The sequence below is a fragment of the Myxocyprinus asiaticus genome, chromosome 39 (assembly GCF_019703515.2).
Source record: "Myxocyprinus asiaticus isolate MX2 ecotype Aquarium Trade chromosome 39, UBuf_Myxa_2, whole genome shotgun sequence".
NCBI classification, from domain to species: Eukaryota; Metazoa; Chordata; class Actinopteri; order Cypriniformes; family Catostomidae; genus Myxocyprinus; species Myxocyprinus asiaticus.
Window position 1 is genome coordinate 1117501 of NC_059382.1, and position 25621 is coordinate 1143121.

General features: G+C 38.9%; 1 protein-coding gene across 7 annotated transcripts in view; it reads left to right on the forward strand.

Annotated features, from left to right (window-relative positions):
* Positions 1-25621, forward strand: part of LOC127430053 (arf-GAP with Rho-GAP domain, ANK repeat and PH domain-containing protein 1) — a 110664-nt gene that overhangs the window by 12950 nt on the left and 72093 nt on the right. For 5 of the 7 annotated variants that reach the window (XR_007895403.1, XM_051679487.1, XM_051679488.1 and 2 more), the window contains exons 2-3: positions 10212-11209; positions 23427-23527. Coding sequence is in view for 6 of the 7 variants with exons in the window: in XM_051679487.1 (XP_051535447.1) it covers positions 10320-11209; positions 23427-23527 (991 nt within the window). In the remaining variant the exon portion in view is untranslated. Of the gene's footprint in view, positions 1-6899; positions 7126-10211; positions 11210-15494; positions 15697-23426; positions 23528-25621 lie in introns of those variants that run through there. The other 2 variants (XM_051679486.1, XM_051679490.1) reach the window with 2 other exon arrangements.

Genomic DNA, 25621 nt, shown 5'->3' on the forward strand with positions numbered 1-25621 from the left:
TCTCAGATGCGGAGGCATTAGTGTAAATCATGTTGAAGATTAGCGGACAGGTGGTCAGTTCATTAAGTGTCCTCACAAAAAACAGGTAATTCAACGTCGTGTAGCATCTTCTCCACAGGTATCCATTAAAAAAGAACGGCCTTTTGTTTCCTCGCTAGTGTACCGCTCATAGACCACCGCGTTACGCTATTCTATGCTAACTCCATAGGCTTACTTGTTCAAATCATTTGTTACATGGAAAGACGAAGCTAGAAAAAGTGATGGGTGTTACTGTCTGTCACTTTACTTCAGCCCAATAACAACACAGTATGAAGCAATCGAACAAACGTCGAGCTCAGTCAGGCTCAATGCAACAAAATAAAGCTGCACTGTCCTCTCCGTGAATGTACAGAACAATATGGAAAAAATAAATATGATAAAGCATGAATAACGTTTACGTGATAGCTGGGATACTTTTAAAAGTGCTACAGCCAATTAAAACAGTCCTGAATTGTCATTTTTAATTAGTGAAAATGCTAATATTGTCTATATCAAGATATTAAAATGCATATAGAATGGCATACATTTACAAAGACAAAACTACTTGTATCGGTACTCGGTATCGGCCGATACCCAAATCTAGGTACTTGGTACTTGTATCGGCCTTCGTGGTATTGGTGCACCTATTGGTGCACCTTTAGTAAAAATGATTAATTAATAAAGTAAACAATGTTGTTGTACATTTTCTTTTGGGGTTCATGTTAGTCTAACTTTACATAACAACAGTAGATTTCTATGACGTGTCCTCATTTAGATTAGCCAAGTAAACGTGAGTGTGTTTGTGTTTGTGTGTGTGTGTGTATGTATGATGCTGGTTGTCTCAGATCACACACTTTATCCTCTGTTTGATACACTCAGAGGTCAAGGGTCATGGGCTGAGCAAACTTGTAACCATGACGATCAGTCAGATGCACAAGGGGTGAGACTTAGTCATGAGTCTGTCTGTGTCATTGTTTTCTGCAGATTTGTATTCGTCAGCCATAATTGTGACCTCACAGTCCTGAACATGCTGAATAATTTACTTTTGACTGAAAACCGCTCTCTCTCTGGTTTCAATAAACTATTTCACAAGTGTAGTTCCTTCTCTTGACTCGCAAACAAGCAAGTTCTTCCTCTATCATCTCATTTTTGTCTTGTGTTGCTCTTCTTAATGTGTGAACAATGAACCACTTTCATAAGAGAGAGCTGTGTTTGTGTGTGTTCAGGGTTTAACAGTAAACCTTTTTTTCTGTTGGCTTGTCGGGTGCCAGTATTTTCACTTATCCCACCACAAAAATGTTAATACTAGTAACATACTGTGGGTGTTTATTCAACTACAGGCACTTTCAGCACTATGGACTTATAGAAAGTGAAGTCTCCTCTTTTTTTCACACTCTCACTTGTTTATTTAAAGGAATATTTCACCCAAAAAATGACAATTCTCTCATCATTTACTCACCTTTATGCTGTTTCAAACTCGTATGAAACACATCCGTGAACCCGTAACGCCGGACCCATATTTGCGGACATGGATGTTTTGTTCTACAGCATAAATTACACAATTGAAGCTGGCGTTTAAAAAAAAAATGTTTGCTTCAATATGGCGTCACAATTCATGTTTGAGGTATGACTGTGTGTAATTTAATGTTATAGAACAAAACGTCTATGTGTCGTCAAGTAATGTTAATCACAGACATTATTTTACTTATAAATCCAAAACGCCCATTATAAAACCCCATAGGAAAATCCAGAGGGAACCCTTGGAGAATTCTCTTCCGGGTTTGTGGACAACAACCTGAACAGCTCTTTTTGGGGCTTTTCCACTGCACAGTACGACTTGACTCTGCTCGCTTTTTGGGGGTTTTCCACTGTGGATGGTACCTGGTACCTGGAACTTTTTTTTAGTACCACCTTGGTCGAGGTTCCAAGTGAGCCGAGCCGATACTAAATGTGATGTCAAAACCTTGCAGATCACTGATTGGTCAGAGAGAATCGTCACTACCAGCGTCACTGGATTTGCGACACGGGACATCAACCCTCTAGTTTTAAAGTTAGCAACAGTGACAGCAGTATCATTTGTTCACGCGGCTTTCGAATTGTAAAAAGAAATGGCTGTGCGCAAAACCACGCCGTGGTCAATAAACGAGTTGCAGACGTTCCTCTCGTTAGTAGCCGAGGAGAGGATCCAACGAGAGCTGGATGGGGTGATGCAACTATGACGATCAGCCTATAATACCACCCACGTTGAGGCGGCACTAAACTGCAGTGGAAAGCAAGCTCGGAAAAGTAAAGCGAGCAGAGTCGATTCAAGTCGAACCGTAACATGCAGTGGAAAAGTGCCATTAGAGGAGCTTTTGATCATGCGTCAAGATTCAGGAAGTGGAATCGGTTTTATTGTGCTCAGAGACTGCAGATGACATACAGGACAGCCAACCAGGACAACCCGGAACCTGGGAGTGGTGTTTGATGACCAGCTAAATTTCATCTGCCACATCTCGTCAACTGCTCAGTCTTGCAGTTTCGTGCTTTACAACATCCTGATCCAAGCTCTGATCATCTCAAGACTGGACTACTGAAATGCCCAGACGGTCTAGACTACAGCAGCGCAGCTGGTCTTCAATCAGCCAAAAAGGGCTCATGTCACCCCACTCTTGATTTCAGTCCACTGGCTACCTGTAGCTGCCCGCATCAAATTCAAGGCCTCAACTCTGTCCTTCAGGACAGCCAATGGAACAGCACCTAGCGGTCCCGTCGTGAAGAGACACAAAGTTCACTTCACAATCATTCCCTCTCTCTGTTCCTCTGTGGTGGAATGAAATTCCAACCTCCACAAGATGACTGCTCACACTATCTAAGCATTCAAGAAACATCTGAAAACACATCTGTTCCGCGAGCACTTAACCAATCCACATTAATGACACTTGCTATTTATAATAATAATAATAATAATAATAATAAAAAGAGAAGTCTCTTTCTTCTGCGCCAGCATCTTAACTACTCCAGCCACTGTGAGAACTTGGCAGTGCCATGCTGAAGATATTGTTGAGTTTTGTATGACAAATATCAGCTCTATAATTTAGGTTTCATAATTTAGTATAGGCATCGGTAATCACATTCAGTTGATAAAGTATGGTCAATGGTAATGACGTTAAACCCATAAATAAACACATCGTGGACAGTTGCGTACACAATACAATGGGGGGGAAAGTCGTATAGCTTTAAACACATTAAAGACTTTTTCCTGTTGCAAGGGAAGTATATCCCTGTACATTCTTGGATTTACTCAAGAAGTTTCACCAGTGACGCTGGGATGCGCTCGTCCGAACTAGAGAAGGTAAATGGTGGTGGACATCCAAACAGAATTTTTTTTTTGATCTCTTGGACTGTTTCATTCACAAAAGAACCTCTGATGGCAGCAGAAGTATGCAATGACTGAGTTCCTCCCTTACGTTTTAGAACAAACATGCAAGTGTTTACTAAATCAATATTTTACGACGTGAATTCACTCCATTAAAAACTGTTTGCATAGATGTTAAAAGCTTCCTATTCTCATTTACTAGCGAGTCTGAAGCCTTCCTTATATGACGTTTCATGGGCGTGGATTATGATAATTGTGAATGAATGTGCACGCGTGCTCTATTTACAAACGTTTGGAATTCACTAACATACACATGTTTTACTAACAAATCTGGAGAATACGAAGCGTTCGTGAAGTTTTCGAGAAGCTCCATTTTGCATGTAAATTACTCACAGTTTTTATGTATATTTACGACATTTTCATGAATGAGGCCCGATTAAAGCATATTGTCACACTTTTTGCATAATTTGGCAAAATTGCAGCTTGATTGGAAATTAAAACTAATAAACAAGTGATATTTACCTTGATTCTTCTTTGTTTTGTCTCATTTCATCTCAAGCATGCTGTTTTGTTCACTTGGTTAACAAGTACACTAACTTTTAGGGGTGCCTGGGTAGCTCAGCGAGTATTGACGCTGACTATCACCCCTGGAGTCGTGAGTTTGAATCCAGGACGTGCTGAGTGACTCCAGTCAGGTCTCCTAAGCAACCAAATTGGCCCGGTTGCTAGCGAGGGTAGAGTCACATGGGGTAACCTCCTCGTGGTCGTGATTAGTGGTTCTCGCTCTCAGTGGGGCGTGTGGTAAGTTGTGTGTGGATCACAGAGAGTAGCATGAGCCTCCACATGCTGTGAGTCTCCGCGATGTCATGCACAACGAGTCACGTGATAAAATGCGTGGATTGACGGTCTCAGAAGCGGAGGCAACTGAGACTTGTCCTCCACCACCCGGATTGAGGTGAGTTGGAATTGGGCATTCCAAATTGGGAGAAAAGGGGATTTAAAAAAACAAAAAAATTACACTAACTTTTAAAAACACTTTATTAGGGGTAAAATTGTTTGTTGTTGTAGAAATGCCGCCTCAGCTGGGGGACAGTTGTAATTTAAAAAATAAACATATAAAAAAATAATTAATAGAATTCATTTTCACACAATAAATATTGGAATGGTTCATGTTTATTTCACTCTTTGTTTAGATGATCATAGTTTTAAACATGTAATAATTAGGGGGTCTGTGTAGCTCAGTCAGTATTGACGCTGACTATCACACCTGGAGTCGCTAGTTCGAATCCCAGGGCGTGCTGAGTGACTCCAGTCAGGTCTCCTAAGCAGCCAAATTGGCCCAGTTGCTAGGGAGGGTAGAGTCACATGAGGTAACCTCCTCGTGGTCACTATAATGTGGTTCTCGCTCTCGGTGGGGCGCGTGGTGAGTTGAGCGTGGTTGCCGCGGTGGATGGCGTGAGGCCTCCACACACGCTATGTCTCCGTGGCAGCACGCTCAACAAGCCATGTGATAAGATGTGCGGGTTGATGGTCTCAGACGCAGAGGCAACTATGATTCGTCCTCCGCCACCCGGATTGAGGCGAGTCACTACACCACCACGAGGACTTAGAGCACATTGGGAATTGGGCACTCCAAATTGGGAGGAAAAAGAAAAAAACAACATGTAATAATTAGTATTTTTATTGTATTTTCCTAGTTTAAAATTGAAAGTCTGGATCTGGGACAAGACTAAAACAGTCAAATCTTGACAAAGACATTTGAAAAGTTAAAAAAAAAACAAGTTTCCAATTCAGTTTTAAGAAGACCTTTATATAACAAAAAGTTGAAATCTGTCTGTTTTAATAAAAATTAACCCCTGCAACATGTAAAAGTTGAGGAAACATTCATATGTATTTTTAGATGTGTTGAAGAAAAATGTATTTTAACGTTACATTTTATGTATAAGAAAAAGTTACAGAAATGTAACTCTTCAAAATATTGAACCCATGATCAAAAAGTTCAGACAACCAAATGTTTAAGTTTGCAAGGGATAAATACACATACAAGGTTAACTAATGTAAGATTCTGTCAACCGGCCCTGTAGAAATGCTGTGAAAAATATTAAAGTGTTAAAAATAACCTAGATGAACTGGTCGACTTCACTGTTGGACGAGTTGCTCATTCTGTACATCGTTTCAAACGTGTTGAATTGGGATGCAGTCATTGATTATCATTGCTGTTTATTCAGCTGATGAATGCTTACACGAGCTGATGCAGATTTGTGTTTATAATGTTTGTAGAAACCCGTGTGACCTGAAGATTCAGTCATGAATGCCAAGCTTTAAGTTTTCCATCTGTGAGGAGGATATACAGATGCTGACCGCGCGTGCGTGCGCGCGTGCGTGCGTGCGTGTGTGTGTGCGTGCGTGTGTGTGTGTGTGTGTTGAGGGTTTAATTACACACATTTGACACTTACATACATGCCATTTCACACTCCAGTGTGTTGTTTTGCTTTTCTGTAGTTCCTTATAAAATGATATTAGCAAAATGAGGAAACGACTAAAACACTAACACCCACAGAATTTGTTTGTTGATTGATGTGTGTGTGTGTGTGTGTGTGTGTGTGAGAGAGAGAGTTTGATTTGTTTTCTGATCAGTAAAGTATTAAAAATAGTTTGTGTCTTTTAGTTCATGTTTGTAGCTTTGAGGTCATCTATATGTTAGTGCACTGCTAAAAATGGACAAAATAAACAATTAAAAGAAGGCACGAGTCCTGCTGTCCCAATCAAACTTCCTGTTTCAATAGGGACTAAAGGAAGCATTCAGGTTAAACATGTTCAGTCCCTTGTTTTCAGTGTATATTTGAGGTTCATTTTATCATGCCACCTGTATTCAGATTTAAAGTCAACATGAAACAGCGTTCACAACCCATTTGACTTCTGTAATGTGACGTTTTTCATGAGTGAAACAAGATAATCAATGAGAAATCACGTAGTGTGTCTATACGATAGGTGATTGAAAAATAAAAGGGCTTGATGACAACAAACTGTTGAATCGTTCAGAAACATTTATTAAGAATACTCAAGACCACAAAACTGTTTTATTCAGAGTTTTGTTTGTTGTTTATAGTTCCTGATTCTTGGTTTTAGAATATAAAGAACTTCTGACCCACAAGAGGAAGTACATTTGTATTTCATACAATGACGTGCAATGTTTGGCATGTTCACATAGTCAGGATTACTGTTATACGGTAACATGTTAAACATATGCTGCTCGATGCATATTCCACTAACGTTCCACTAACGTTTGACAAACACAAAGTGTCACAATAACCCAGCAAACTTCTGTTTGTCAAGAGTTGTACTTGAGAAGTGTGTTTGTATCTTTCTTCTAAATAAATGACACTTGCTTTGATGTGCTATCTAATGCAATTATATACATTCAGACGTTTTTAATGTGTGGTGGAAGTGATCAAATACGTTAGGGAGCCACTGTGAGAGTACACTGAGATTTTCAGCAGTCTTCACCGTGTTTGAGGAAGCAGCGTTAAAAGCAGACTGTCATGAGGTGGAAAGAGCTGGTTATCTTTTCGTTTATTTTAATCATTTATGGGGTGATTGTGAGGATGGTGGTTTAAAGCTGTGTCTTTTTGGATGGCTTCATATGCATATGCATAGTACTCTGCTATCGTTTGGAGACAAAATTGTCTCCAGAAGTCATCTAAATATGACAACGTATGACAAAACATCCGTTTGTGATATCTTCAAAGGTAAAGTGATTCTATGATATTTCTTAATTTAGATAGCTAATTAAAAATGTGTGTGTTATCTGTGTGATGATGAGCTCAAAGATTTTTTTTTAAATTTTTTATCCATGCAGCAACAGGAAATTACTTGCAGGAAATGAGTTTTGTTTTTTCAGCATTGTGGTGTTGAGTTGCTGAATAAATGTTTTTAATTTAATGTCATGTAATGTTTCTTATTTAGTCTAAAGTGGTTATATGTAATGGCCACATGTTCTGCTCAGGTTTGATATTAAGAGTTTTAATTCAACTCAAAAAACAATTAAATAATAATTCAATTTAAAAAATAACCATTAAAAGTGCTGTAAGCGATTAATTTTTTTTTTCTCATGGAAAAGTATGCAAAAAAATGTTCCTACTCCCTTAAAGATATTAATGAAATAAGTGCCTTGAGATATCTCACTGGTCTCTGTGACAGCTGTAGACTTTCACCTGTCAATCAGTTTGCTTGTTCTCATAGTGTTGTCTATGAAGTGGATCATCGAGGCTGTGATTCATTATGTTTATCAGTTGAGGGCGCTATTGTGCCACTGTTGAATTTGACAGCCACAGAAACAAACAATGCTGCTCTTTTGCTCTGTTTTGGTCTCAAAGTTATCTTTGGAGGCGGAGTTTTTGAATGAGAGGGCGTGGCTAATTCAATGGCTCAGTCACGTGTAAACTTTAAAAAGCTAAAATCGCTTACAGCATCTTTAAGATTTCTGATTGTTGCAGCATGTGTTTGTGTCTCACATTTTAATGTAAGTGTGAATCTCAGGCTTTTTTTAAGGTTAAAAATCCTTCGTTATGCACCAAATCTTCATTTCTTTTCTGCTTGTTATTGATATTTTGGTTGCACAATAAACTGCATCTGGAAGTTTATACATTCCGGATTCTTGTAGCCTCTATGTCTGTACCCGTTATAGTAAGGAAAGACTAAGAACAACTATTTATTTATTTATTTTTATCCCCTTTTCTCCCAATTTGGAATGCCCAATTCCCACTACTTAGTAGGTCCTCATGGTGGCGCGGTTACTCACCTCAATCCGGGTGGTGGAGGACAAGTCTCAGTTGCCTCCGCTTCTGAGACCGTCAATCCGCGCATCTTATCACGTGACTCGTTGTGCATGACACCGCGGAGACTCACAGCATGTGGAGGCTCATGCTACTCTCCGCGATCCACACACAAATTACCACATGCCCCATTGAGAGCGAGAACCACTAATCGCGACCACGAGGAGGTTACCCCATGTGACTCTACCCTCCCTAGCAACAGGGTCAATTTGGTTGCTTAGCAGACCTGGCTGGAGTCACTCAGCACGCCCTGGATTCAAACTCACGACTCCAGGTGTGATAGTCAGTGTCAATACTCGCTGAGCTACCCAGGCCCCCAAGAACAATTTTTTAACATCGATAAATCAATTTTAAAAACTATCGTCCAATTAAACGTAGGGTTGTAAATCGCAAATTTCATCATGATACATTCTTATATCCATTCTTTTAGCCAGCGATCTGATGTTTGTCGATACCTCAAAGTCTGCCGCGATACGATTTCAGTTCAATTCAGGGGCCTGCGATCGACTTCATGATATTATGTGCCTTTTTACACAATCCAGGGTTCGCACAAAGTCCTTAAAGTGCTTGAATTTAGCTTTTAGAAATGTAAGTACCGAAATACCTGAAAAAATTGCATGTTTTGTCAAAGTGCTTAAAAGCGCTTGAAACTATCGCGGAAATATTTTCTTTACACTTTGCACACCTGAGAAATGCATTACTTTTCCACACATCTTTTGATTATATTTGAGATACCTCTCGCTCACAGTGTACATCTTTGAACCGCCCAAGATTGAAAGGGGCCATCGGACCGACATGAAAAGCGACCAACCACAGCTCATTTTGGAGTTTTTTTACGTGATGTGTGGGGCGGGTAATAAACAAAGGTCTGTCCTTTGTGTTGTCGCCAAATGTCAGTATGTATACACAGACCTCCACAACTCGCATATGTGACCAGATTTTGCGCTAGGTGACAAAGATGTCTTATTAGCCACTGGCCAGTGATTGAGTTGTGTAGTGGCGAAAAACTTTCAATACGTGTTGCGTCGCATGAACACGCACTCTGAAGGAAATCGTGCAACTCTTCTCTCGTTAATGTGCAACAAAAACACATCTGTGAGATGCTCACTCTGAAGTGCAGTTGTTTTAAAGAGACAGTACAAGCTTATTGCCTTGTGGAATGAGGGAAACACTAGAGTGACAATATGTCATCTCTACAACATTCAAGCAAGTCTTTAAATCCAAAGTACTTACCCACAACAGAAGAATATATGCGCTATACGTCTTTTTTCTTGGCTACAACTTCCATGGTTGTATTGAACAATTCTCTTATTATTTACTGTGATAAATGATAGTAAGGATGTTGATGTGGAGATGTGAAAAGTCTTGTAATTGATGCCAGTACAAGGCAGGTGTTTTCTCTTTCCCTCGTCAGCGCTCTTCGGAATATCGCGGCTGTTTAGCCGTTTGACATGGTTGAATTGCTCCATAGCGATTTAAATTGGAAAATCTCATGTAGAATTCAAATGCGCCACGATATCGAGGGAAGCCAGATTTCATCGCTCGTGTGAGCCGCTCTGCGCTTTCCCTGTTGACGGGGGCGCACGGACAGAGCAGAGCGCAACTTCAGGCTTCAGTCGCTCCACGCACATCCGTGTCCCACATGAGAAGCATATTTTGCGCTTATAAAGCGAGATGGATATCTTAAGGTTACTGCATCGCCTGAGGGAAATGCATATGGACGTGGCTGGTGTTAGAATATCAAAATAAAGGTGCATATACTGTACATTGATGTTCACGCGTTGCATCAACGACATCACATCGTTGGTTATTTGATCGATGGATGGTTACACCCCTAATTAAATGGTTATGAGCCTTTTCCACCACCTTAGTTATCAGTATCACCAAAGTCCACATTGGTTGGTCTCTCGTTTATAAATCGGTCAACACTGTATAAATTGACTGAAAATATGCTTTATCTTTATTTAATGTGTTTTCGATTTCTCTCTCTCTTCCTGCAGACACTGTGCACCTCTTTTTCCAGAGCTCATGATTCTCTAACCTCTCTCATCACATAGTCCTGCAGTGTATATCTGCAGCATTCCGAAATCTACCGCAGTTTTCCGATCATGTCCTTTTTCCTGGCGGAGAGTTCCCAGCCTGTGGTGGAGTGGTTGAGCGGCCTCCGGCTCGACCAGTACTGCTCTGCATTCCAGGAGGCTGGACTGGGAATGTTGTGGGAATGCCGGGATTTAACATCTGCAAAACTTCAGCAGATGGGCGTGGCACTTCCCGGCCACAGGAAGCGGATTCTCGGGAGTCTACACAAGCTTTTCCCCTCAGAGGTGGGGATGGGAGAAGACGAGGAGAGAGATGAAGACAGACCCGTTCCCAGACAGAGGACGAAATTTCAAAAGTCTGCAGAAGGGGTGCCTGAAGGGGCGGAACTGCCAAATAAGGACAACAGCATCCTGGACAAACGCCCGCCTCCCGTCCCGCCTCGGGTCATGCCCAATCGGCCTCCTATTCCCTTTACGTCTGGATCTGTAATCATGGCAACAACCCTTGACCCCAGCACGGAGACAAACACTGTACAACCCCCAACCATTCCAGAGACTAAAGAAACAGCCACACCTGCTGATCGATCCAAACCCACCCCAGTTCCGAGGCTTCGCCCGGAACACCTGCCTCTTAAAGAGCCACCGCAACAACCCCAGAAGTGCGAGAAGAAACAATCACCTGTATCACCCTCTCTCTCTCTCTCTTCCATTTCCTCTTCATCATCATCTTCCTCCTCCGATCAGATCCACCTGTACGAGCAGTGTTCCTCGCAAGGAGAAATGGGTGCTCCTCCTCTTCCTCCTAAGAGCTATGCTATGGGTGTGTCGAAGGAACCCAAAGATGCCCAGTCACACCCTCCGGTCCCGTATAGACCTCCCATTCCACCCCCACGTATCTCTGTCTCCATCAGGACTACAAATTTCAGAAACATCTCTTCCGGAAGCATGCCCAGTTTCAGGTACAGAACACACTTTATGTTCAGAATAGCATACTACCAAACTATACTTACCATTTCTACAGTAATGTCATCTACTATTCTCACTTCTCAGTATTCAGTAAATGGTAAGCCAAGTATTCCATTCCAAACATTATTGAGCACAGCTGGTTCATGAAGTAAAAATCCCATTCATTTTCTCCATAGGTGAATGGATTTTAAACTATAACTTATAAACGTTTAAAGACAGACCAACGGTGAGCTCTGAGGTGGTCAGTCGATAGTATATGCTTCTGTTGAAAACATCAGTCCACGTTATTTGAGCTTTGTCTAAAAAAAAACATGTTTAATATTAGAATTCCTGGTGAAGAACTACACTACCCATAATCCTGTTTAGAGATCAACCAATCAGAGAATCAGAAGAGCTCTGCAGCTCCGCCCACTCCCATGATGCACTGTGAATGATGCAATCGAGTCACTCTCCCTACACTCTGATATATTTGAATCTTTTGCAATCAAATTTTAATATATTGATTCTATACTTATAATCAACAACTTTAACCCTTAAATTCATTCTTACATATTCGGGTCTTTAGAGACCCGGCACGTATATCTATCAGAAATGGATGTTCAAAATGCCCAGATTGTGTAAAATTTTCTACATATTTTCACGACAATTAGAAAATAATAAAATAAAATATATTTTGGTGTTTTATTGTTCATAAATCAAAGAGATAATGCAACAGATCGGGACAAATCAAGAACAGGATTCATTATTTACATATTGAAATTTTATATTGAGCTCCACATAACACATACTCTAGACATAAGCTACACATAAGTTACACATATGCATTTTATCAGAAACTTATTGAGTCTAAATAGATGCACAACTTACATTATTTCAGTAGTACACTCACATCAATAGTCATATCATACTGTTCATGTGTTAAACTTGCTATAGTTTACTTCCATGTTGTTTCTTTATCAAATATAAACGTCAAATGTAAATCAAGTCAATCACTGAACAACAGCGCCACCTTGAGGAAGAAACAGCATGTATATTATGTATGTATACACGCAAATGGGAAACTGATAATTCAGCAATGTCACACTGAAAATCAACGTGATATAGTATTTATTTGTATGACTATATTAGTAATTGCTCTTGTGATAAACAAAGAAATAGATATCCTGTGATAGTAAACTTAGAACTTAAATAGATATGAAATAATCATAAGTATAATTTACAGAAGTGAAAAAAAAAAAAAAACAGACACTCTTACATACCTCGGGTCTCTAATGAGCCTATATACTTTGGTGCTTAAACTTTAATTATTTTTATTTTTATTGAATTTTTTTGCACTATTTATAAGAGAGAGATTGAGGAACACTAAAGAGGTGTGGGCACAACTCCAAACAATGGATGAGGTACAGGGGGTGGAGTCAGGTCCCATTTAAAAGTTAAATCAATAGTTTTATATTTTTCAATCGGTTTAAATTCGATTACATCATTCGCAATGCATCATGGGATTGTAGTTCATTCCCTCATTAAAGACGTTAATTACACAGTCTTTAAAATCGTGAATTTAAAATCAAATCAAAGTTTGTGATGTTGTGATTCACCTCGGAGCTGGTTGGTTTGGTTCATGGTGCACAACTCTTTAAATTAGGATTTTATTTAATCCCTATGAAAAAAATGAATGGGAAAATTCTTGTGGAATGGCGGCTGTAAATAAAGGGCGGACATAAAGTTGCATAGTATGCAAAGTATACAGATACTGTATACTACAGAGGTAGTGATAGTATGGCATTGTGCTGTTGAGTTTTGTAGTAAAAAACTATATTACACAAAATGTGTTACACAATACAGTCACACAAATTGTATTGTTTTTGTACTTCCTGTTCACTGATTAGAGGTCAGCAAGTCATATGTTGACCGTGAGTCACATGAGTGAGAGATGGAAAATGTTGTGGTTTTCCTGTTTGTGTGTGTGTATGTGTGTGTGTGTTTGGTTATTGTGCACTGGGTATGCAGGGTCCAAAATAACGAACAGAAAACACACCAGTCATGAAACTGTATTTTATTATTTATTTATAAATTTTTTTGGGGTCAATGACGTGGTGCTCTTTTTGTTTTTTGTCCAGAACTATTAAATAATTATACAAATACATTCAAAATGCAATTCACACAAACAGATTTTTTGTTCTGGGACTTAAAGTCAAAAATGTCATGTGGTGTAATGATCCAGTGACAGTAAAAAATAAATTAAGTCTTATTAAAAGTGGATATTCTTGAAAAAGAAATGAGAAGCGCAGAATAATCTTTAAATAGTACTTCTTAAAAAATAAGCAGTGAAACTATAAAAAAATAAAAATAAGAATTCTCTCCATTTAATCAAAATTAGGTGGTGTAACTGACATGTAGGTTTCCAATTTGTTGACATGTCACAAGAAACATAAAACAGAGAGGACCCCTTGAGACCCTCAAGACAAATCATTATTTTGTTACATTATTAAATTTGAATATTTTTTTTTTTTTTTTTTTATGAAAAGGCTAATTTTTTCAAGTCAAATGGAGTAACCCTGAGAAAAGACTCAAAATTCATGATATTTGTAAAAAAAAAAAAAAAAACTTGAAAAATGTTTAAACTTTTTTGAAATGAATGATTAGGTTGTGTGCACTCACATCATTTTTATTATTTTATTTTTTGAGAAAAAGCTATAAATGTTTTATAAAAATGTGTGAAACCAACATGGACACAAAGATTACTTAACACGTGTTTTAAAGTAGATTAAAAAAAAAAAAAACAGACAACCTTATTTGTCAGCGACCCTTTTGACAAGTTTAAAAAAACTTTAAGAAGCATTTTTAATCTTCCTCCTAGCTTATACATGTGATGGAAAAAACTATTAGAAGGTGAGTGACAGTCACTGATCTTTTAGCTTTTAATGCATATATTTTATTTGATTCTTGATTGATTGATTTTGAATTTGACTTGATTATATTCCTAAAAAAGATACCATTCAACTTGCAGTTATTCTGTTTTATTTACTTGGCAAGTCAGTTCTTCTATTTGGCGTTTTTATAGTGTAATATGATGTGTGTTTTGTGTGTGAGCACTAGATGTCAGCAGCTCTTCTCTTATTAATATGTGTGTTGTGTTTCCTCAGATGATGAGCTACCGGCCCACAATGTCTGTGTGTAATCAAACATTTAGAAAAAAAAATTAACATTTTAGTTTAAAGAGTTTGAAAGCAGTTCATATGTAGGCACAATTCATGTTTTCTATGAAACTATGCTTAGATCAAAAGATTTGTAAGATCATGAGAAATTCATTTGAGTGTGTCCGAACGTTTCACTGCTAGTGCACATAAATAAACATACAGACCATTTAGATAAAACCATTTTTTTTTTTACGTTCTCAGCACAGAACTACAGACATCCACGCACACACACACATACTACACACACACGCACTACTCGCACACACACACACACACACTCGCACACATGCACATACTACACACACACGCACTACTTGCGCACACACATATACTACACAAACACTACACACACACTCGCACACATGCACATACTACACACACACGCACTACTCGCACACACACACACTCGCACACATGCACATACTACACACACACGCACTATTTGCGCACACACACACATATACTACACAAACACTACACACACACACACACACACACACACACACACACTACTCGTGCACGCACACACCCATACTACACACACGCACTTAGCACACATCACATGCACTACTCGCACACACACACATACTACACACACACACACACACACACACACACTCACTCACACACTACGCGCACACACACACATAAACACACATACACACACAGAACAATACTCATACTACACACACACACACATACTACATACACACAGAAACACACACACTACGCACACACACACACACACACACACACACACACACACACACACACAACCAGAACACTACTCATACTACACATACTACATACACACAAACTACACACACACACAGAAACACACATTACACACACACTACTCGCTCACACACACACACACACACTATACACACATACTGCACACTACACACACACACATACTACACACAGACACACACACAACCAGAACACAACTCATACTACACATACACATACTACATACACACACACACACACACACACACACACACAGAAACACACACACACATACTACACACACACACACTGCTCACTCACACACACACACACACACACACACACACTTCCGTCAGTCTTTTGTGCGGTTGGTAGTTTTGATCACTCGTTCAGAGTCGTGGTTATCTAGCTCTCTCAGTTTTTTGTAACTCCTGTGTACTTCTCATCACCTCATCCGTCTCTTGCTGATGTAGTTGTTGTATATCTCTGGATAATGTAATCTCCGGCGTTCTCGACACTCTAGAATGGCCGTATTTGATGTGTTGGAGCATGTAAGTTTAATGTGGAAGTGAATGTTTGTCGTGTATTCTCCATGTATCTGTTGTTCTTTATTTTCGGATGCATTTGGACTATTTTCACATTTCTATGTGTGTGTGTGTGTGTGTGTGTGTGTGTGTGTGTGGCAGGATGTGTGTTTAGAAAGTGCAGGTTTTAGGACAATAGAGCTGTCATCAGTGTGGGAGTTTGTACAACGTTTATGCGTCAGCCACTGAAGAAAACACTAAAACTGAAACTAGATTTTCTGAAGAAAATGTGAGTGGTTTTTAGCTCTGCGAAACTCCATGATGTTTGAGTTGGCTTGACAACATATCTGCTAACCCATTGCTATGGTGACCTGAGTGGTTTCTAGTGCGTTGCTAGGGTGTTCTAGGTGGTTGTTAGGAAACTAAGGTGTTTTGGGGTGATGCTACTAGTGTGTTTACTAAGTGGTTATGTTTGTATCACTTTGCTATGCAGTTGCTACGGTGCTCTGGGCCGTTGGTATGGCATTGCCGTGTGTTTGTTAATAGTGCTGGGTATCGATACAGATTTCTCAATTTGATCCGATTTCATTTCACAAGCTCTCATTTTTTATACGATTTGATTCGATTCTGATTCATTTGGGTATATTTCATTTATAATGTCTATTTTGCTTACATATGAAAGGAATTCTCTCTCAGCTAATGCTTCCAATTAAACAGGTGCATTATGAAAATATTATTTTTAAAAATTAACAGCTGGGCCCAAACTGTGCAGTTCAGTTGCTATTTATTAAACAGATATAATAATCAACACAACCAAAAAACTGAAGTTAACTTTCAAGAAAACATAGTTCTTGGGATTTTAAGAATCAATATCGGCATCGTTCAAATGAAGATCCATTTATGCATTATCGGCCGATTAACAGAAGCGTTAATGGTGCGTTCACGTCGAAATTACCGTAATTCACTGACTTTTGAGATAAGGGACAAAATATGTCTTGCATACAAAAGTCATCTTTATGTTAAAAGAAATTCATAATAATAAAAATACTGGAAAAGTTACATCTAAAGGAAATGTGTACTCAGGGCATTCATTACTTATATTCTCAAATAATTAGAATTGTTTTAAATGCATGCTCTATAATTGGAAGCACGTGTAATTTAACCAGTGCTCGCTCACATAAGGCATTTATGTGTCAAAATTACGGACAGCGTTCTGAATAACGATGGATTAATCTAGCGCTCACGCAACATTCTGAGAAAAATAGCGAATTAAATTAAAATGTGTGAATCCATCAAATGTGTGATAACAGTAAACAGCATGTCAGCATCCTCGTCTAACTCAGTTTGATAAGCAAAATCTCAAACATAAAAAATATAAAGAAAAAAAATCTTGAAATGTCACCTTACCAATAACAGACTCACTGCACATCTGCGTGAGGATGACGTGCACCAAATTTACAGTATTCTGCTTCTAACGCAGGTGCTCTGGCTGTCGCGTGGACGAGTGCTTGTGGGTTTGTTTTTCTTGGATCTTCAGCTGTCATGAAAATTCAATAACATCATAATCACGCACTGCAACACTGTGAAAAACTCTTATAACGAGACCATCAAGCAGCTGCATCAATGTGTAATAGACCAGTAGAAATGTCAACCGCTAGAAATGTATCAAGTATCATGCCTAACGTGGTTATGTGGCAATACACGTTCCCAAAAATCATTGTATTATAATCATCATTTTGCATAATTATGATAGTGCTCTCTCTCGTGCTCACACGAGCAAACACAGAGTGCGAGGAGAGAGAGAGCGCATCAATGGCGTGACCAATGCAAAATTATTATTATAATTCAATTGTTTTTGGGAACGTGCATTTCATAACCTTTGCATATGCTGTATGTGTAGATATACAGTATATAGGTAGATGGGGCTTTAAGGTAAAAAGGAAGGGAACCACTGGTCTGGCTCATATTTTCATAGAAAAACAATAAAAAATAAAAACAGCATATACAGACGCAGAATTGCTCATATAATGTCATATAAAATATCTTAACATTGTATAACTTTCATGAATAACCCATTAAGCATTATTGCATTATACAACGCTTCATAGACAGTTCAAACTGAAAATACATTAATGTAGTTATGAATGTCCTGAAAGTTTGATTTGAAAGATTTATGAGCTACTAATCTGTTAATAATTAGTCATACCTACAGTATATGTTTGTTAATGGCAAATGGAAGTATAAAGTGTCATCAATATATTATTAGTTATTAGTGGCTTAAGGAGATCCATCAGGACTGATGTAGTTTGGTATTATAATAATAATTTGAAAAAGGTTTATCAGAGAAGATGTCATTTGTCATATATGAAGAATCTTTTCTTAATGAATTCTGTAGTAATTTTTAATGCATTCATGCGTGATACATTACCAGTTGTATTAACCTGAACACCGACTGTGCCCCTAAATACCACTAAGCGCAACACCCCCCCAATCAACCCCCCCCCCCCCCCAAACTCGTAACCTCAAGGGGTGGGGACCCCCCATAAGTCTTGAATCAATTCAAGCTCTGAATTTAATGTATCCTCAGCAAGAAGTCACAGTGTTAAACTGCCAAACAAAGTGTTAAAAAATGCAACAAATTCATAAATATAAATATTAAACTGAATATAGGGATCTGTAAGATATCAAACAATATAATAGACATGGTCAGCTAACACTCTGAGGACCTCTTTCACACTTGCTGCTCATGGTGGATGCAACAGTAGGACACGTGGTCTGGTAATTTTAAACAAACAATGTTTTAAGTCTCTGCGGTCACAGTTTCAACATGTCAACTCCGTCATCCCATTGTGATCATTTCTGTTAGAACCGTGGGATTATTTTGGCATTTGAGTTTAGGTTATAGAGGCAGCTTTGAGGAAAAAAACAAAACAAATGGCTCCAAAGTACAACGCATGATTAAGATGGAAAAATATTCGATTTGGCTAACTCTGTCAGAATTTTCAGAACAGTGTGAAACCAGAAAAAAAATGTATAGAATGTGTTTTAGCACTTAACTCCTTTACTGAACTCTATTGTTAGATATTTGTAGACTTAAAACTCTTGTTGGATGGATCACATTAAAATAACATGCTTTTTAGTGTGTTATTAAGTGAAAAAATGTCAATTTTCAGAAAAAGTGTTTTCATAAAATAACTGTTCCCTTACATGGTTCGTTAGCTGAGACCTTTTCTACAAATATGTCCATTTCAAGTTCATTTACAGTAGTATTAAAAAAATAAAAACTAAGATTTAAACAGATTTTTTTTGTCCCTTATCTCAAGAATCAGTGAATTACTATATTCCGGCTGGTAAAAAGCTGTCACGTCTTTGACGAACTCGATTCATATGCCACGCACAACTCACCACGTGCCCAACTGAGAGCGAGAACCACATTATAGTGACCACGAGGAGGTTACCCCATGTGACTCTACCCTCCCTAGCAACCGGGCCAATGTGGTTGCTTAGGAGACCTGGCTGGAGTCACTCAGCACGCCCTGGATTCAAACTCGCGACTCCAGGTGTGAGAGTCAGCGTCAATACTCACTGAGAGACCCAGGCCCCTGCGCTTTCTTTATTCTTCAGCATTTTGCAAAAACATATAGAGGTGAATCAATGAATTAATTTGGTGATTTAAAAATGTTGCTTTCATCAACAACAAAGTCACGTATAGTTTAGCGTAATAAACGTTATAGAAACGTATATAATAGAAACGTATAATTTCTGAATCCGAAGATGTGAACAGCTCAGAGTACAATATTAAAAACTGTAATTTCATAATTACAGAAATTATGACACAATGTAAACATAACGTAACTCTACTGTGTCAGTTTCAAAATCTACCAACAGCTAATCATAATACATGTACAATTGTGATCATACACATTTTCTGTTTTGAAATATTTTTAGTGAATTTCACTTAAAAATTATGTACAAAAAGTTTCAATACAGCTTGTAATGTGTATATCAGTTGCTATAATTTAATAGTTTTTTTCTATATTAGAATTATGTCACCCATCAGGCACCCCGCTCTCTAGATATATCTGTATTGCCATTGAAAATGGATGTTTTTTGTTTTTGGCACCAACAATCATCCATGTAACTATCTCATCAGCCAATCGTGTTGCAGCAGTGCAGTGCATAAAATCATGCAGATATGGGTCAGGAGCTTCAGTTAATGTTCACATCAACCATCAGAATGGAAAAAAAAAAAATGTGATCTCAGAGATTTGTAGCGTGGCATGATTGTTGGTGCCAGATGGGCAGGTTTGAGTATTTCTGGGATTCTCACGCACGACAGTCTCTAGAATTTACTCCGAATGAAAAACAAAAAACATCCAGTGAGCGATGAGAGAGGTCAACAGAGAATGGCCAGACTGGTTTGAACTGATAAAGTCTACAGTAACTCAGATAACCACTCTGTCCAACTGTGCGGAGAAGAATATCATCTCTGAATGCTGTTCTGAGATGCGGGTTGGTGCTGTTTTGGCGGCACGAGGGGGACCTACACAATGTTAGGCAGGTGCTTTTAATGTTGTGGCTGATCTGTGTATTTAGCTGTAACAAGCTAGTGTGCTGCTCTATAAAACCACAGTTTTAGGTTGCAGTGTTGCATTTGTGTTGTTTATTGCATTGCATGTGTTACCTGGGTTGTGTTATGCATTTATATACACACGTTATGTCTCTTTATTTGGTGCTTTACATATCAACAGTTCTCAGAGACAGCAGTATTTAATAACTTCCTTCCTACTGATAAATGTGGTCAGCGTTGAGCTTTGTACTCTTGTTTTGCTCTTGCTGGAACTCTAGTAGTGGACGCGTTTGACCACTCGATACGGAAAGTTACACAGATTACAGACCCGTTTAGTGTCAGTTTGTACATCAAAACTGTTTCAGTGTTCATCTCTGCCTCCTGCCTCTAAACAACCTTCCAAAAAAACGTGTTTATTGTGCGTGATGAAACTCTTGCTGTATTTAGTATGTTTGGTTCAGCGCCGTGTCAGTTTAGACTGTGTGCAACTTTTTATTTGTTTTTAGATATTTTCACGAGTCTTCTTCATACAATACATTAGCACTTGCATTTTCTTTCCATGAGCACTGAAAGTGTACTAACAGCAGCTACATCGAGTTCTTCTGAGAAGGATCTCTGTAACTCTTGGTCACCCCTGTTTCGGATTAAACCTTTAAACTTTGTGTCATAAGCCCATCCTCAACCATTACACTGTTGTCACCTCCAAAGTTGCTCAAACCCGCTCAGATGATCTGGAGATGTGTTCAACTGATGATGTCACTCTGAGAATAGACTCATTGTCAGAACAGAGTTTCAGTTTCCACAATGACACTTGAAGTAGTGAAACTTCAGTCATTTCAGTCTGTCTGTGTTCCTGAGTGTGGCCATAAATGGATGTTTGTATGGGAAGTTGTCAGGGACCAACTATATGTGTGTTTAAATTCAGGCCTTTCTGATGTGATCATCCCTATGCTCAATTCCACATATAGACTTTACCTTCCGCTGTCATAGAGTTTTTAAGTCATTTTTTATTGGAAATTCTCTATAGTGTGGCCATCATTATTGTTTTCCCTTCTAAGTACCCTGTGAAGGCATCATTTATGCTGCTTGGAATGCAGTACGTGTCTTCTCGTCGCAACACCTTACGAAACGTCCCGTCGTGCACAACGAACAACGAAACAATTTATATATCCAATCTGACCGTTCAGACTGAGACACGTTAAGAAAAATCTGATTTTAATCGGATTCCAAAACACAAATTGGATTTTTCTTCTGCCTGTGTGAACATAGCCTTACTCTCGCTAGTGTATCCCTAAAGAAATGCTGGCACTGTTAATGCAGTGCGTTTATTTTTCAATTATTGCAATTCAGTTTTTTTCTGTTTCAGACATTTGTCATTAATATACAAATATTAAGCTGTTCACATTTAAGCTGTGAATATATCAAATGAAAACATTTTGCACAAAATCTCATCATTAAAAAATCAATAATAAATCGGCAGATGCTATTTGCACCCTGGTGCAAATAATGTTATTTGCTATTTACCCCACAGTGCAAGTAGTGGCTGATATTATTTGCACCCATATTTAAATACTAGCATACAGTATGGGCATCACTGCAGTGTGTTTGTTTATTTTGAGTCCACAGACTAACTACATTAACCCCTACCCCTAAACCTAACCTAACCTTAGAAAAATAACCTTTGTTTTATATATATATATATAATATATATATTAGTGATGTTTTCTACACACAATCAATGCCGAGCCATGGAACGAGTGCGATCGACAGACCCCACCTCCGGATCAAACCCTTCTCTGCACTCCCCGACTTTCACCGTGCAATGAAATCAACATTTATTTATATATATATATATATATATATATATATATATATATATAAAAAATTAATTTTTTTTTCCCATTTGGAATGCCCAATTCCCAATGTGCTTTTAAGTCCTCGTGGTCACGTAGTGATTCGCCTCAGTCCGGGTGGTGGAGGACGAATCCCAGTTGCCTCCGCGTCTGAGATTGTCAATCCGCGCATCTTATCACGTGGCTTGTTGAGCGCATTGCCACGGAGACATAGCGTGTGGAGGCTTCACGCCATCCACCGCGGCAACCATGCTCAACTCACCACACGCCCCACCGAGAACGAACCACATTATAGCGATCACGAGGAGGTTACCTCGTGACTCTACCCTCCCTAGCAACCGGGCCAATTTGGTTGCTTAGGAGACCTGGCTGGAGTCATTCAGCACGCCCTGGGATTCAAACTAGCGAACTAGCGAACTCCAGGGGTGATAGCCAGCGTCTTTACCACTGAGCTACCCAGACCCCCCTGAAATCATCATTTATATGGGGGGATTTTCTCCCCAATTTGGAATGCCCAATTCCCAATGCGCTCTAAGTCCTCGTGGTGGTGTAGTGACTCGCCTCAATCCGGGTGGCGGAGGATGAATCTCAGTGATTTTATCACAGTAAAATCATGTTAACACACATATTGTTTATGTCTTGTGTCTATACTTTTGAAACAGTGAGTATTTTAATGTTTACAGATTGACCCCATTGACTTCCATTGTAAGTGAAAGAAAAGGAGGGACGAGTTGAAATACATTTTTGTGGTAATCAGCATTATGCCACAAATGCTGTTGATTGAGCTCAACTTGTATTGAACCCAGAATATTCCTTTATTGGCTAAATGGACACAGTTGTTGGCTGATGTGATGATCTCAAAATGACCAAATATTAGCAAATTATTAATAGATGATATATCAGTCTTTCAGTGTTTTTCTAAGTCTGTTTGTCATCTTTCTGTCAGATTCAAGATGTCTTATTGGCATGATAGAATAGCTTTAAATTGGCATGATATCTCTGTGTGTCTGCGCACCTGTTGTGTTAATGTCGAGTGACTCTTGTTAGTGCAGTACAGGTGTGTAATCATGTAGAGGTGCTCATGAAACCTGTTGTTGGAGGTGTGTGTGATGTTACCTCATGGAGACATGCAGCAACATGAACACACAGCGAGACTGAGAGAGAGAAACACCTGTTGTGTCTCTGTAAACACTCACAGAATGGAGTGTGATCAGAGCTTCTCACTGATGTTGAAGAATTTGAGCCGACTGATCACTGCCCTCTCCAGATTTATCATCTCACCTGGATAATGATGACGGTTCTTCCTCTTTCTCTCTTTCTCTTCACTCCTCCAGCTCTCCTGTGGATGATATCTGGGAAACAGATCGAGCTCCTGATATTCCACCACGGATCAGATCTCCTAAGAGAGGAGCCCCGCTGCCAGCCCTCAGAAACAGTGAGTAGGTCCTTCAAAACCTTGAGTGAAGTGTGTGGACATGCTCTTCATGGATATGGTTGAGTGTTTTTGGGGTAGTTAATAGTCATTAAACCTGATTTTCTGTTTGCCGTTTGTCAGTGGTGTCAGGTGGTATTGGGGGCGGGGTCTCATTCTGATTGGACAAAGTTCTGGATACTCCCCTGTGTGCAGGATGATATCATCAGTATTTTTCTGTTTATTTTGTCCTGACGTAATGCTCATATTTTGTCCAGACCTATTAAAGGGTTCATGACATGAGGAATCAAATTTTCCTTGATCTTTTGACATACAAGAGGTCATTGTACTATAAAAACATACTGTAAGTTTTAGAACTGAAAACTTCCTCCTTAATAGAAAAATAGCATTTATTTAAACCAGGCTGTTGAAACGGGTCGATTGGAATTTGTGGAACTTGTGGCATCACAAGGACCAAATACATCTACATATGTCTGTGCCTCCAACAAGACATCAACGCCTATTTTTAGTCATTGCACCATTGGCCCCGCCCACTGGTGCTCAGTCACTCAGACAGGTGAAGAGGAGAGAGATGGGCCGGTCATGGGAGATTCATCTACAGTTTTCATGCCTCTTGCGCCGTTTTAAAAAACGTTCGAACTCTATATAGGCGACCTCCGTTGTCTTTCATTCAGCCGCGCTGTTTCTTGCTGTTTTGTAGGCATCCTGGACCATTTTTGCACCCATCTGAGCTAGATTTTATTGTTGGTCTTTTGTGAGCATGCACTACATGGACGTCTTTGATTGTTTTGATGCGTTTCCGTCGATGTGCGGCACATTTTAAGAGTGGTACAAGCGCAACTTTTAAAAACGTGTCTCATTCAGCTGCCGCTGCTGTCTGGGAGAAACACATGCTGTTCTGTTTGTAAACAAACACGGAAGATGTGAGATGTGGCTCCGGTGTAGACCAGCATCACTGCTTTGGCCTGTTGAAGTCGTTTGAAGCACCCAACATCACCATGGACTGTATCATATTTGCGTATTCAGAACATTTCAGCGTGGATGTATGTTTTTGGCTGATATCAGAGTGGATTGCTTGTGAACCAGTCACAATATGATTCAAGCTTTGCAAAGGAACTGAAAGATGCAGCAATTATACACTACCAGACCCATGAGTAAACACTTTAATTCAAGAATGTTTCAAATGTCATGACTGTTTGATATTTGCTGTGCTTGAGGGAACATTTTGATACAGATGAACTGTGTTGGGTGTAGCTTATGTGTTAACCCTGAAATATAGGTTTATAAATTACAATGTAAAGTTCATTTTCTTTTGATTGAGTTTAAGATATGGCTGTATTTGAGGGACTGCATGAAGTTAGCCATTCAGAACAGTGGGCGTTTACATTGAAGTCTTAAAGTGCCAGATAGCTTTAAATCGAGCTTTTCAGACAGAAATCTAGAGACAAGGTGGAAAAAGATCATATATTATTAAATGATGACTGTTTTGGTGCACTTTATAAGTGGACCTCAGTGAAGACATGAGTATGTCATGACCCCTTTAAATGATTCAAAAATACATTAAAAATCCAATTCACCAAAAACAATGACTGGAATACACCTCTGCTATGATGAACATGTTCAATTTATGAGTTCAAAGTAATTTTGATATTTTTTTTCTTGGGCTTAAAGTAAAAAATGTCATGTGGTGCAACTGTCCAGAAACAGTAAAACAATTCAAAGTCTATTAAAAGCTAAAATTCTTAAAAAAAAGTAATGTTGGCATGAGTAATGCAGAATAATCTTTTATTAATATTTCTGTATTTATAGATGTATTTATAGATAAATAAATATAAATGCTGAAGGTTAATATATATATATATATATATATATATATATATATATTGGACGTGATTTGGAAAGGCACACACCTGTCTATATAAGGTCTGAAAATGCTGAAAATGCATATCAGAGCAAAACCCAAGCTGTTATGTCCCCTAGGGGTGGGACGCAACAAAGTGAAGGAAGGTGTGCTCCCTGCTCAACCATCAGACCAAGAACCTCAGACAACAGTGATCAATGATCCAATATTGGTTTTTATTAAGAGTAATGATTTCC